This window comes from Neomonachus schauinslandi, chromosome 4, assembly GCF_002201575.2.
Source record: "Neomonachus schauinslandi chromosome 4, ASM220157v2, whole genome shotgun sequence".
Classification (NCBI taxonomy): Eukaryota; Metazoa; Chordata; class Mammalia; order Carnivora; family Phocidae; genus Neomonachus; species Neomonachus schauinslandi.
In genome coordinates, this window is record NC_058406.1 from 150,390,845 (window position 1) to 150,403,844 (window position 13,000).

Here is a 13,000-nt window from a genome sequence, read left to right on the forward strand (position 1 = left end):
TAACCATATCAGTATTTTGGCAGGCTCTTTGAAATCGCAGGAGTTTTTTGTGAATATTAATTAAAGCTATCTAATCAAATGCTGAGAGTCTATATAAAGGGGGGGAGTGTAGAATCCCATTGTCTTATCATCTGCCTAGTACTTGAATTCTCTTCTATAAGGAATAAAACAAACAGAAACAAAAACAAAACCTTGGAAGTATACAATGAAAAGCAAACTCATAGAAGGAAAATTCATCCTACCGGGAAAAGAAAATCATCAAAATACTTTCTTCTCAAGAGTTTAATTTGTATATTTTTAATTTACCCTGTAATTTTATGAGATTCTATTATTTAATTTGACCCTTATTTCTTAAAATTCTTAGAAATTACATGAACTATAAATTTTATTCAGAGCAATCATTTCTCTATGATCCAAACCTCTCTCTCTGATACAAATTTCACTGATTACTAAAAATGTTTGAATAGCTGATCATTGGAAAATGGCTACTGGATGCCTTTTAACTGCAAGATAACAGACTAATTCACTTATCAGCTTATAGGTGCAACCTAATTAGTAATTAATACAGTAAGTAATTATACTAAAACCAATTCTTTCTAAAGTTACATGACATAGCATCAAATGTAAAGTACCAACCACGTCACTGAGACAAATATCTTACGTTTTTTATTAGAAAGTACAATAAAACTTAACAAGAGAGGCTAATATCAAAACCAAAAAGGGGGCGCCTGGGTGGCTCAGTTGGTTAAGCGACTGCCTTCGGCTCAGGTCATGATCCTGGAGTCCCTGGATCGAGTCCCTGGATCGAGTCCCGCATCGGGCTCCCTGCTCGGCAGGGAGTCTGCTTCTCCCTCTGACCCTCCCCCCTCTCATGTGCTTGCTCTCTCTCATTCTCTCTCTCTCAAATAAATAAATAAAATCTTTAAAAAAAAAAAAAAACCAAAAAGGAATAACATATGGCATTTAAGATCTGGATAGACTTCATTTTGCAATTCATCATACTGTAGTCAGGGCTGGATTTATAAAGCAGCCTCAAGATGCCCTTGAATTTCGTTTGTGCACAGATACACTTTTCTGTATATAAGACAAAGCAGGCTAAAAGGTCTACCTTAAAAAATAAGGCCTGAAATCTAATCTTATCACTAGTGGTGTTTTTTGTCTTGGATTCTTTTATTTTCTGTATCTTTTTTGTTTAAGAAGAAACTAGGTCACCTGAAACATTCAGAGTTGAGAAAGAAGTGACGCTGGATGTTAGGATAACACTGGGTCAAAGGGTAACCAAAATAAGAGAGGGAGAATGTGAAGGTAAAAGTCCACTCCAAATAGTCTCTACCACAGAATTTGTCTATACATGCCCAATTTCTGACTTAAACTTAGAAACATAATAAAGGTATGGTAGAGATATTATCCAGAGGAAGAAGATGTCAGTGCCATCAGATTTTATGACACAGTATCCCATAGCTGGAAAGAATGAGTCAGTTCTCATATCTCTGAAAAAACACTATTTAAAATTAAAGCGGCACTAACCACATTAGCACCCAGGTTAGGGTCCTGAAATACCATTTCTCATAAAAAGAAAGTAGTACTTCTAGTAGAAATGGTTGGTTCCAGATCCAGGACAGGAAATGGACATGATGAGCCCTGAATATCTTATCACAGCAGACAACAAGGAAGCTACAGGTCATGTTGTCCCTGAAGGGACTCCCACTGACCCAAGATGGGGGCCACTTTGAGCTTCAGCAACAGGAACTGCAACGGATTAAAATCGATCAAATATGTTTAAATCCATTAGTTCATAATGGAACTTAAAAAAAAAAAAAAAGAATTGGTCCCCTTTGGAGAAAAATAGGGAACTAATTCATTCTCTTGAAAACAGGTAAAGGGGAAGAATCAAGCATTTATCCTGTCTTTCTTTTATAAATTGTACCACTGGGTAATCAGACAAAAGATGAGGGAGGTGACTATAAAAACATTCCAACTAATAAATGGAAACAAAATGATATATTTAGAATTTCACCATTTTGCAACATCCAAAGAATTAACAGAAATAAGCACTAACCATCAACAGCTGCTAACATCACAAAAAAAAGAGACACAACTATACACTAAGTGACTAATATAGTCTTGCCATACACCACCTGTACCAATGCCTAAGGGATTGAAATTGAGCCTGTCAGTGTCTGGATCCAGTTACCCATTGGCAGAAAATATGGAGGGCAAAAGAACAGTAGAACCGCACCTTGGGTAAGCAATTGGCAAAATCCAGGCTGTGGGAAACTACAAACAGCCTGCATTCTTCAACAGGTAAAAGAAAAGAAAAGGGATGGAGAACTAACGTAAAGATCAAAAGGACATTTCTTATAAAAACTATTTTTTAATTGGCAAGACTAACCTAGAGTGTCTAGCAATGCACATTTAGGTTATTACTTTAAAAGTTGGTATAAGGGTTACTTACGGGGAAAGGCAGCTATGATTGGGATGGAACACAAAGAAGGAAGGGTGGCAGAGTTCTATTTCTTAACCTGACTGGTGATTACAAAGGTGTCTGCCTTAAGGTAATCATTAAGCCATAAGTATGTTTTGTACCGAGGTTTTATTTTGCAATAAAAACATTTTTTAGGGCGCCTGGGTGGCTCAGTTGGTTAAGCGACTGCCTTCGGCTCAGGTCATGATCCTGGAGTCCCGGGATCGAGTCCCGCATCGGGCTCCCTGCTCGGCGGGGAGCCTGCTTCTCCCTCTGACCCTCCCCCCTCTCATGTGCTCTCTCATTCTCTCTCTCAAAAAAATAAATAAAATCTAAAAAAAAAAAAAAAACATTTTTTAATAGCAAGTTATCAGGACACCTGAACATTGCAAACACCTAACAAAGGCTTAGTATGATTCCCATTCTCTAGACTAATGCAGTGAAAATAAGAGGTTAAAAAAAAGAAGTTAGTGTCCATCATTTCCTCCTACCTACTTCCTATTCTAAGGGAACCCCCTAATATCACATTTGGGGCCCAACAGATTCACTTTTCTGGGCGTCGGGAAATTCTAAGAACGAGACTATGAGATACCCAAACCTGTTCCTCTTGCAGTCTTCCTCCAACCCCCAAGTTGCTCAAACACAAAACTTAGGAGCCAGAATTGATTCTTTCTTCCTCAGTTCCCACAGCTAGTCTATCAGCAAGTCCTTCATTTCTAACTGCAAAATATAACTTACATCTGTCCATACTTCTCTCCATCTCCACTGCCTCCATCATCTAACCATGAGCTATTGCCATGACCTCCCAACCTTTCCCCTGCTTTTATTCTTAACCCTCTACAATCTACTCTACCCAAAGCAACCCGAATGATCTTCTAAAAACATAAACTGCTTAAAATTCTGCCTAAAACCATTTAATGACAGCCAGTTGCACTTTCACATCCAAATTCCTTTCCATGGCCTGCATCACTGAATCCCTGCCCATCTCTCTGACCTCATCTCCAACCACTTTCTCCCATTTTACAATCCAGCCACAGTGGCCTCATTTCAATTCCTCCCACACACTATGTTCTTTCCCACCTCCGGGCCTTCTCATAGCTTTCCCTCGGCCTGGAATACTCTTTCCAGCTGCTCACAAGGATAACTTCTCAACCCCATGTCACAGCTTTAGTATTACTAAATAGCTTCTCAGAGAAGCTCTGGCCAACTGCCCTATTAAACAGGTTCTACCATTTTTCTCTATCAGTATCATCCTTCATCAGTGCTACTTCATCCTTCATAGTTCAAGCTCCAACTAGAGTGTACGTTCTATGAGGTCAAAGATCTCAACTGCTTCATTCAACAATGTACACAGCATTTAGCATTTGAAAGGCAGTTAATTAATAATTACTGAATATATGAATAAATGAGCAAAGGAATGAACTCAAGGCTGACATCCAATTTCTGCCATGTTCAATGATCAGTGAGTAAACAAAGGCAATTTTTATCTTTTTTCTTCCAAATTTTTATTTAAATTCTAGTTAGTTAACATAGTGTAATATTGGTTTCAGGAGTAGAATTTAGTGATTCTTCACTTACATACAACACCAGTACTCACCATAACAAGGGCTCTCCTTAATACCTATCACCCATTTAGCCCATCCCCCACGCACCTCCCTCCACCAACCCTCAGTTTGTTCTCTATCGTTAAGAGTCTCTTATGGGGGCGCCTGGGTGGCTCAGTTGGTTAAGCGACTGCCTTCAGCTCAGGTCATGATTCTGGAGTCCCGGGATCGAGTCCCGCATCGGGCTCCCTGCTCGGCAGGGAGTCTGCTTCTCCCTCTCCCACTCCCCGTTTGTGTTCCCTCTCTCGCTGTGTCTTTCTCTGTCAAATAAATAAATAAAATCTTTAAAAAAAAAAAAAGAGTCTCTTATGGTTTAGAAAGCCAGTTTTTAGAAAGGAACAGGAGAATGGGGGCGCCTGGGTGGCTCAGTCATTAAGCGTCTGCCTTCTGCTCAGGTCATGATCCCAGGTTCCTGGGATTGAGCCCCATATCGAGCTCCCTGCTCAGTGGGAAGCCTGCTTCTCCCTCTCCCACTCCCCTTGCTTGTGTTCTCTCTCTCTCTGTCAAATAAATAAATAAAATCTTAAAAAAAAAAAAAAAGAAAGAAAGAAAGAAACAGGAGAATGAGGCAACTCAGCAGACTCAGGAGAGATCATCTGGCTCCAGAGAGAAAGAGTCAAGGAAATTAGCTGCCTATTACCTTTAATTCATGCTTTCCTCAAATATGTAAAAGGTTCACCCAAATTACAAAAATAATTTTAACTTGCATTCCTTTCCAACTATAGGACTCTAGGTCCCATGATTTCAGAAAATCAAAAATCTTAAAAATGGAAAATGATCTGAACACAGAGTAACATTCCATATTTTGAATATAAAACCTACCTCATCCTTGGAATCACATATGCTCAACAATTTCTCCAATTTTCTGAGAGAGAGAGAGAGTGTGTGTGTGTGTGTGTGTGTGTATCTACACCAAGATACTAATATTTGTATCAAGATACCTGGAACTATCTGAAAATGTTCCTCTATTTGACCTCTTTACTAAGATGTCTGATACCATATAAAATTTTTTGTTTCGTTTTGTTTAAAGATTTTATTTATTTATTTGAGAGAGAGAGAGATACAAGAGTGCAGAGGTGGGGGGCAGGGAGAGGGAGAAGCAGACTCCCCCTGAGCAGGGAGCCCAATGCGGGGCTCGATCCCAGGACCCCGGAATCATGACCCGTACCAAATGCAGACACTTAACCAACTGAGCCACCCAGGCGCCCCTGATATCATATAAAATTTATAAACTAATTCAGAACCCACATATACTATCACATGTACACCTATATTAATTACCAGCAATATTAACAGTTTTCTGTAATTCTCATTTTGCTACAAAGTCATTTTGTAAGATATGTCCTTTAATATACTTTTAAGAAGTTCAAGGTAATCTGCACCTTAATATTCATGGCATGAAAACAATGAACTTATTTTTAATATTCATACGTCTATTTACATATTTGTTACTTTCATTTATTCAATTTTAGACTCTATGTGGAAAAAAAATTGTAATAAGACATTTCAAATACAGAATCTGTTCCAAGAGCTAAGAATGGAAATTAGAATAATCCTAACATATGAGGCAATTCAAATAAAATCACAACAAAAAAGAGGCCTGGGACAAATAAAAAAGAAAGTTTCTATCAGATAGTATATTTTCTCTTTAGCAGAAAAACCTAGAGATCTTTGGTACTTAGAAGGGGTGGAGCTGGGAGGGAGTCAGAAGTTGAGGCAATCATAATTAAAGCTTTGCACGGGGTCATTCTACACTAGAAGCCACATGAGCCTTTGCCTCATGGCAACCTTTATGTATTCCATATTCTTTTGTGAACTCTGTCAGACATCATAGATCATCATTTTCCATTTTCCCATACTTCAATCCTATATACTGACCTATATACTGTCCTGATACTGTCAAAATACTGCAGTTTTTAAATAATAGCTTCCTTTCTCCCCTTCACCTCTATCCTATTGTATGTGTAGGCAGTTACACTTACACCCGTCTGGATACCTCTGGCAATGCCATCATCGAGCTTTTAAATATCAGGATACAGTTTGAAATGAAGTCAGTTTCTTGACTGTCACTACTACATATGCCAACAATGTCTTTACAAACTGCAGATCACAACCCGTTAGTAGGTCATGAAAATAATTTGGTGGATCACGACCAGCAGTTTTTCAGTGAAATAGAACATAACAGAAAATAGAAAAATACCAAAAACATCCCACAGAGTCCATTGTGTGAAACTTCTGTTTTAGTTTTGTATGTATTTGGGTCTGTCCTGGGTTTCACCATCAATATTTTATTTTAATTTTTTTGAGAGCCACTAATATATGATGGCCTGAAGTGATGGTACCTTTAGTTCAACACAGACTTCTCTGAAACCAGAAAAATTAAATTCAAAGCACTTTTCCCCCCTTATAATCCAAACAAGAAATACTCAATTTAAACCTTTTACTATTAAAGTTTTATTGATACACACTTCTGGAATGAGCATTTAGATTACTTCAGAAAAACACATTTCAACCTGTGTTTAATACATATTTACCTTTTTCTTTACATTTCTAACAAATTCTTTAGTACTAATACATGCTATATCTCAGTCCGTTAAAGAACAAAAGAAAGGGGCGCCTGGGTGGCTCAGTTGGTTGGGTGTCTGTCTTTGGCTTGGGTCATGGTCCCAGGGTCCTGGGATCAAGATCCACATGGGGCTACCTGCTCAGCTGGGAGCCTGCTTCTCCCTCTGCCCCTCCTCCCTGCTCGTGCTCTCTCTTCCTCTCTAATAAATAAAATCTTAAAAAAAGAACAAAAGATAAATTAATCTTTGCCTCGGATTGACTAAAGAGTGAATTTTTCTCCTGTCTTAATGTGCAACACAAGTTTGTTCACCCAGACCTGCTCCAGATGTTACTGTCAACCTCCCTGTCTTTAGGAAGAGACAATTGAGCAGGCCCATCTCAAGGGCCTAAATCAATTCTAAAGGAGTTGGTCCACCCCCAATTAACAGAGAAAAGCCAAAAGGAGAACAGATATGCTTTAGGGACCAAGTCATTAATGCAAAAAGATGCTCCTCCTATTTGCTTGATTCTTTTCTTGCCCTTTGAAATACTCAGAACCTCCTCCCCTAGCCTGCCTCTAAAGTTGGGAGCTTCCCCCAGGGCCTCCTACTACCTGAGGTTGCTGCCTTTGTTTCGTAACATTCTTCAGGTCATCTTCTCAAAGAAAACTCTAGCTCCCCACTTGTGAATCTCTCCAATAATAAGCACAGAAGAATTCTGATTCCAAGGACACATGAATTAGTAATATAGACATAAAATGAAGCCCACACCTCTTTTCATTGCAAGGTCTTCATGATTTTCGTCATACCCTACTATCTACTTACCTAGTTTGTTGCTTTGTCCCACACAACTCAATTCCAAGAATTGTTTATCTGCAATCCCAATTTCAGGTCTAAGGTCAGGGCTACTGATACTACAGGTTGATATGGGCTTTTCATGCTAGGAATCTGGAAATACCTTCTACTTTACCCATCTATATCCCTGTCCTTTTACTTTTGCTTTTTCATTCCCTAATAATCTATCTTCTGACTGATACTCCATTCACTCATAGCAATACTTTCCCTTAGGAAACAATTGTTTTCTCACCTTCACTTCTCATTGTGTGAACGCACTTTGTAACCCTAACATTTTAACTTGAATCTTCAACTTTACTTCCCCCAACTACCTTTTCACACATAAAAAAAGAAAAAAAAAAAATGCAAAGAATCCAACCATGGCTTAAATCAAAGAACTTTCCTTATCTGTCTCAAGAGTAAATTTCAGGAGCTTACTCCCGTCTTATTATCCTACCAGTGTTTCCACTGTTCCACACCAACTTTTCCTCCAAGTATACCTTAATGAATTTTAAATTTTAAATAACTATTAATCCTATAATCTAACTGAGGAACAAGGCCTGTCTGGTAAAGTCTATCTCTCCAGCAATGATATTCTGTCCTCTCTTTAACAAATATTATCTATATAACTATCTATCTTCAAGCAACCAGAATTTTCATGCTACCCACCACCCACCACAGAGACCCACCTTCCTTTTTATGAATGTTCTACTCGGTGAAGATCTCATGTTTTGATCATTTCCTCTTCTATCTCTTAAAACTTACCTGTTGTGTGGTCATTTTTCTTTCATCTAGCAGTTCCCCTACAAAGAAATCTGAGAAACTCAACTTACCGAAACGCTAATAAGAACCATTTAATGGACTTCCATTCCCAGAGGGACCTCATTTTCATAAGGACTTATGAAGACCTCTGTGACAGACCTATTCAGGAAGCCTGGGGAATCTAGAAGCTATTCTGATACCTCAAGTCAGTGACTATAGGTGAGCACATCTATTGCCCATATTTAACACAGCCTTGTTGGTGAGACCAACTCAGTGATGTGAGGTAAGAATGGCCTCCCAGATCCTCTCGTCATGATTTTCAGATCTAGCTGCTCAGTGGAATCTCCAACTCCCAGAGGAAAAGAATGGCCCCAAAGAGCAAAGGTGGGCACTGACACCCAAGCCTAACATCAGATTTATATGAACAACATGATAAAAATACAAAGACACATAGGGTATGGGAATAACAAATACCCAATTCAGGATAGTGACAATCCTTTGGGGAATAGGGAGGGAATACAACTGAGAAGAGATATACTTAGGAAAATTCAACTGTATTCGCAATATTTTATTTCTTAAGCTGGGTAACGTGATACATAAATACTTATTAAATTAGCCCCCATTATCTCTGGAATATCTAAAATTTTGTAGTTGAAAAAAGAACAATATGAAGATGGCATATACTCAAATGGACATCATACTAGGAATACGGAGAAATACCTTAGGTTAAAAAGCACTCAAATAAGTTACTTTATGAAGCAGGCCTTGAAGAAAGAATAAAACATAGATTACTAGCAAAAAAAGAACACAAACTTCTCTAAAGGAAAAGCGTGAACAAAAGCAAAGGTGGAAGTACCCATGGCCTACAACCTAAATAAAAAACAAAAGGGAAACTTCAGGAAGACAGATTCATGAGAAGAGTAACAAAAGCCTGGGATTAAATCTAAGACCAAGTGATAGGGGTCTTGGGTACTAAGTAGACTACAGTGCCCCAACCCAAAAAAAAAATTTTTTTTTAAAGAAATAGCATGGTGGAAGTGATGTTTTAACAAAACAAAACAGAAGCCATTTTCGAGATGAACAAAGCAAACACTGTCCTAGGGATCATTAGGAGGTTCTGTAGAGCAGCAAAAGGGGAAAAGAAGGAGGTAAGGCACTGAGAACCAGGTCCTAGTGCACTGCCTCTACTCCAAACAGAGCCTTTCTGCTGCTAAAAACTTTTTTAAAACCACTGCACTCAAGTACCTACTTGGAAAGCACTTCTGTAAATCAAGTATGAGGGTCATAAAACCCAGGAATGGGGTAATCGCATCAAAAATGAAAAAGGGAAAAGAAAGTGAATCCAGACTTTTTGATGGAGAATTCAATAGCACTTAGTGACAAACTAGATGGAATAATGAAAGAGTGGATCTGCATGAAAAAATCAAATATACCAACTGAACAGCAGCTGCTGGTCATACAGACTTGAACATCAGCAACATAAATGTGACCATGTAAAAATGTCTGAGCCCTAAGGAAGTGCTACTCAAGGCAGAAAAGCAAAGCGACATTCTTATAGGGAATAGGAAAAGAACAAGCAGAGGGCCCATAGGATTGTACAAAGAAATGACCACCACATATGGAAGCCTAAGAAAGTGAGTTTTTAAAAAGAGGTATCACTGTATACAGTGTTGAGAGGGTGCGCAGCCTTTGCAACCAATCAGACTCGGGGTTCTGGCATCTCCTCCACTTGACCAAATTATTTAACCTCTCTGAGTTTCATTTAATAAGCAAAGAATAAACTAACAACATTTAACATCACTGAACACATTATGGAGCCCTGTGCTAAGTGCTTTACACATGACCTATTTTGATCCTCACAACACACTTTACAAATGAAGAAATTAAATTTAGAGCTAGCATAGTAAGCTGCAGAGCCAGGATTCCTGTTTCTTAGGACAATAAAATACAGGAATGTATGTATGAAGTTCCTGGCAAACAAAATGACCTCAAAAATGGCATCTATATCAATATGGAGAACACAAAACTCACTGTCAGTAATCCCTGTCAAAGACTTCCGTGTAGCAAACTCTTTTAGTGTCCTCAGCTATAAAACAGGATTAATACCTGTGATCCAACCTACTTAATAGGGTTGCTATGATAATATTATGAAAATGAAAATGCTATGAAAAAATTTTACGTGATATTCGAATATATGGGCTTAATGTCACATATCTTGCTTTTCAGAAATGCCTTCCTGGATCAACATAAGTCTTTCTGAAGAGAATTACAAATAAGCCCGTTGGATGTGCAAGCATCACTTTGAAAAGTATAAATGACATGGAATGGTTATATATACCACCCACAACTCCCCCTGAGCCCTCTAGGTTTTCTAGAGTCCCTGCAAGGACAGGGGGTCTCTTACACCTATAAAAAAAAAAAACTCTGATAACTTAGAGCTAATGAACAGTGAGAGCTTCTACTTGAATTTGGAGTTGTTCAGGTTGGCCTTAGCGCATTATCTCAGAGGTGCCCCCTTGCAGTCCTTCCAAAATAGAAAAGGAAAAAAAGCTTCCAATTTTTTGGGTGCCCAGTCAATACTAGGAATTCAACACAAAATACCAGATAAAAATCTATCAAGGGCTCTGTCTGATAGCAGGTCTCTTTTGGAAAGCCCTCCACAACTCCCCCTTTTTTCACCTGAACAGATGGTTTCCAGGCCTCGAGGTTCGCATGTCTAGTCACACAATTCAGAACAGCCTACAAAGTTCCTACCTTTTTAATTATTCCATGTTCCTGAATCTATCAACTTTCATCTAAAGATCTCTAAGTATCAGAACGCGAGAACTCTTTAATCTTCACAACAGCACTCTCTGGGAGAAAGATTAGTACCCTTATTTTATAAATTAAAAATGAAAGAGTGAAATTAAACGCTTTAAACACCACCAGTTAACTGATGTTGATTCATTCTTGGGGAAAAAAAATGCACATTACGAACTTACATCTATGGGGAGCCTTGATTTAGCTTGACCATTTCAAATACTACTTTGAAAGTATCTACTGTGTACTCTTACTCTTCCAATATATTAAAGATTAAATATAAACTAACAGCAAATACCAAAGCATCACTATTTTTATATGCTAGAAGAAAAACAGAAAACTATATGGGGGAGGGGGTTCTAATTTAAGATTCCTACTGTCTTGCATCCATAAATACTTCTGAACTTGAGGGGGGTAAGGGGAGGAACACCTGTCAGTGCAGTATATCTACAAGTTTTACACACTGTGTAGCTATTAATATTGAATTCCTTAAACTGTTAATAAATAACCCGCCTTCTCAAATAAAAGGCAGTATTATGAAAAACATTTGACAAGAACGCCCACATGGCTGTAAGCAGCCTAATTAATTTCCCAGTTTTGCATCTCCAGGCTTCGTGAACTTGCCAGGAGGGAAAGTCTGCCCGGCCCAGGAGTCCGGCCGCGGGGAGCCCGGCGCTGCCCGGCGACTTTCCACGCCACCAGGCCCGCCTCGCGGGAGAGGCGAGGCTCGGCCTCCCCGCGGGCCCCCTCGGCCTGTGGACAGACGCGGCCCGGCACTCGGACCTGCCTCCCGACGCCCAGCGCGTCCGGCCCAGGCCCGGCAGTCGCGGAGGGGGTCGCGGTCCCGCCCGGCCTAGCCGCCGCCGCCCGCGGCCGCCGGCGCCGCCTCCCTCCTTCTCCCGGCTCCCAGCGTTCATTACCTCTTGGGCGCTGGCGGCTGCTCCATGGCTGCCGGGGACAGAAGGAGGGACGTGGTGGGCGGTGAAGGCCGGAGGGAGGAGAGGAGCCGGGGCACCGGCCGGCCGAGCCCCGGGAACCACAGGGGGAAACTCCAGGAACTCGGACCAACTTTCCCGTAACTCCGCGGCGGATCCCCCTCCCTCTCGGGAGTGCGGCTCCTCCCGGCCCGCCCCGCCCCTCGGCCGCCGGCCGCCGGCCGCCGGCCGCCGTCCTGGGAGAGTGGGCGGAGCCAGCCGCGGCACCGGCTTGGTAGGCGGAGCCAGGTCCTGGTTGGGTGGGCGGAGTCGGGGGCGGAGGGAAGCGCCGGCCACAGCGCCGGGAGTGGAAAAAAGGCGCGGAGACTGGAAGAGCTAGAGGCTAAGGCCCAGTCAGGACCCAGAGCCTGTCTATTCTGGCCAGGGGGCACTTTCCTTTGAGCCGGCCAAGAGCTGCCGCCCCACATTTGCCTCCATTGTATTGCCTCAATCCCATTTGACTCATTTCTCTGGATTTCCCAAACATCCCAAGCATCTTGTGCAGCCTTTTGAAGTGTTACTAACTGCCCACGCTTCCCTCTAGTTGTTTATAATTATTGGCTGCTTTACCCCCCGCCATTTGACGTTTGTAGCTACAGCACTAGGGATACTACCGGAAATTCTTGTTTGATGTTGGTTGTGGACAAGCTCCTCACTACATTTCACTGTAATTACGTCTAATTACAAAGAAAATAATTACCGCAGTGAGATCTCTCCGTGCACCAATTTCAGTGCGCTGTGGTCTTGCCACCTGTTCCCTTGGGTAACCTGTAAAACCTATCCCGAATTATGGTGCGTAGAAAAGTACTCAAGAGAAGTTTGTTTTCTTCCTTTTTTTTTTTAAGATTTTATTTATTTATTTGTCAGAGACAGAGCACAAGCAGGGGGAGCGGCAGGCACAGAGAGAAGCAGACTCCCGGCTGAGCGAGGAGCCCGATGCAGGACTCGATCCGAGCACCCTGGGATCATGACCTGAGCCAAAGGTGGACACAATAGACTGAGCCACCCAGACGTCCCTGT

At 40.9% G+C, this 13,000-nt stretch overlaps 1 protein-coding gene across 1 annotated transcript in view; it reads right to left on the reverse strand.

Moving 5' to 3' along the window:
* Nucleotides 1-12,171, reverse strand: part of STK3 (serine/threonine kinase 3) — a 275,048-nt gene extending 262,877 nt beyond the window's left edge. Inside the window, exon 1 of the mRNA XM_021688691.1 lies at nucleotides 11,927-12,171. Within this exon, the coding sequence (XP_021544366.1) occupies nucleotides 11,927-11,952 (26 nt within the window). The 5' untranslated portion in view covers nucleotides 11,953-12,171. The remainder of the gene's footprint in view (nucleotides 1-11,926) is intronic.
* Nucleotides 12,172-13,000: the final 829 nt, after the last annotated feature.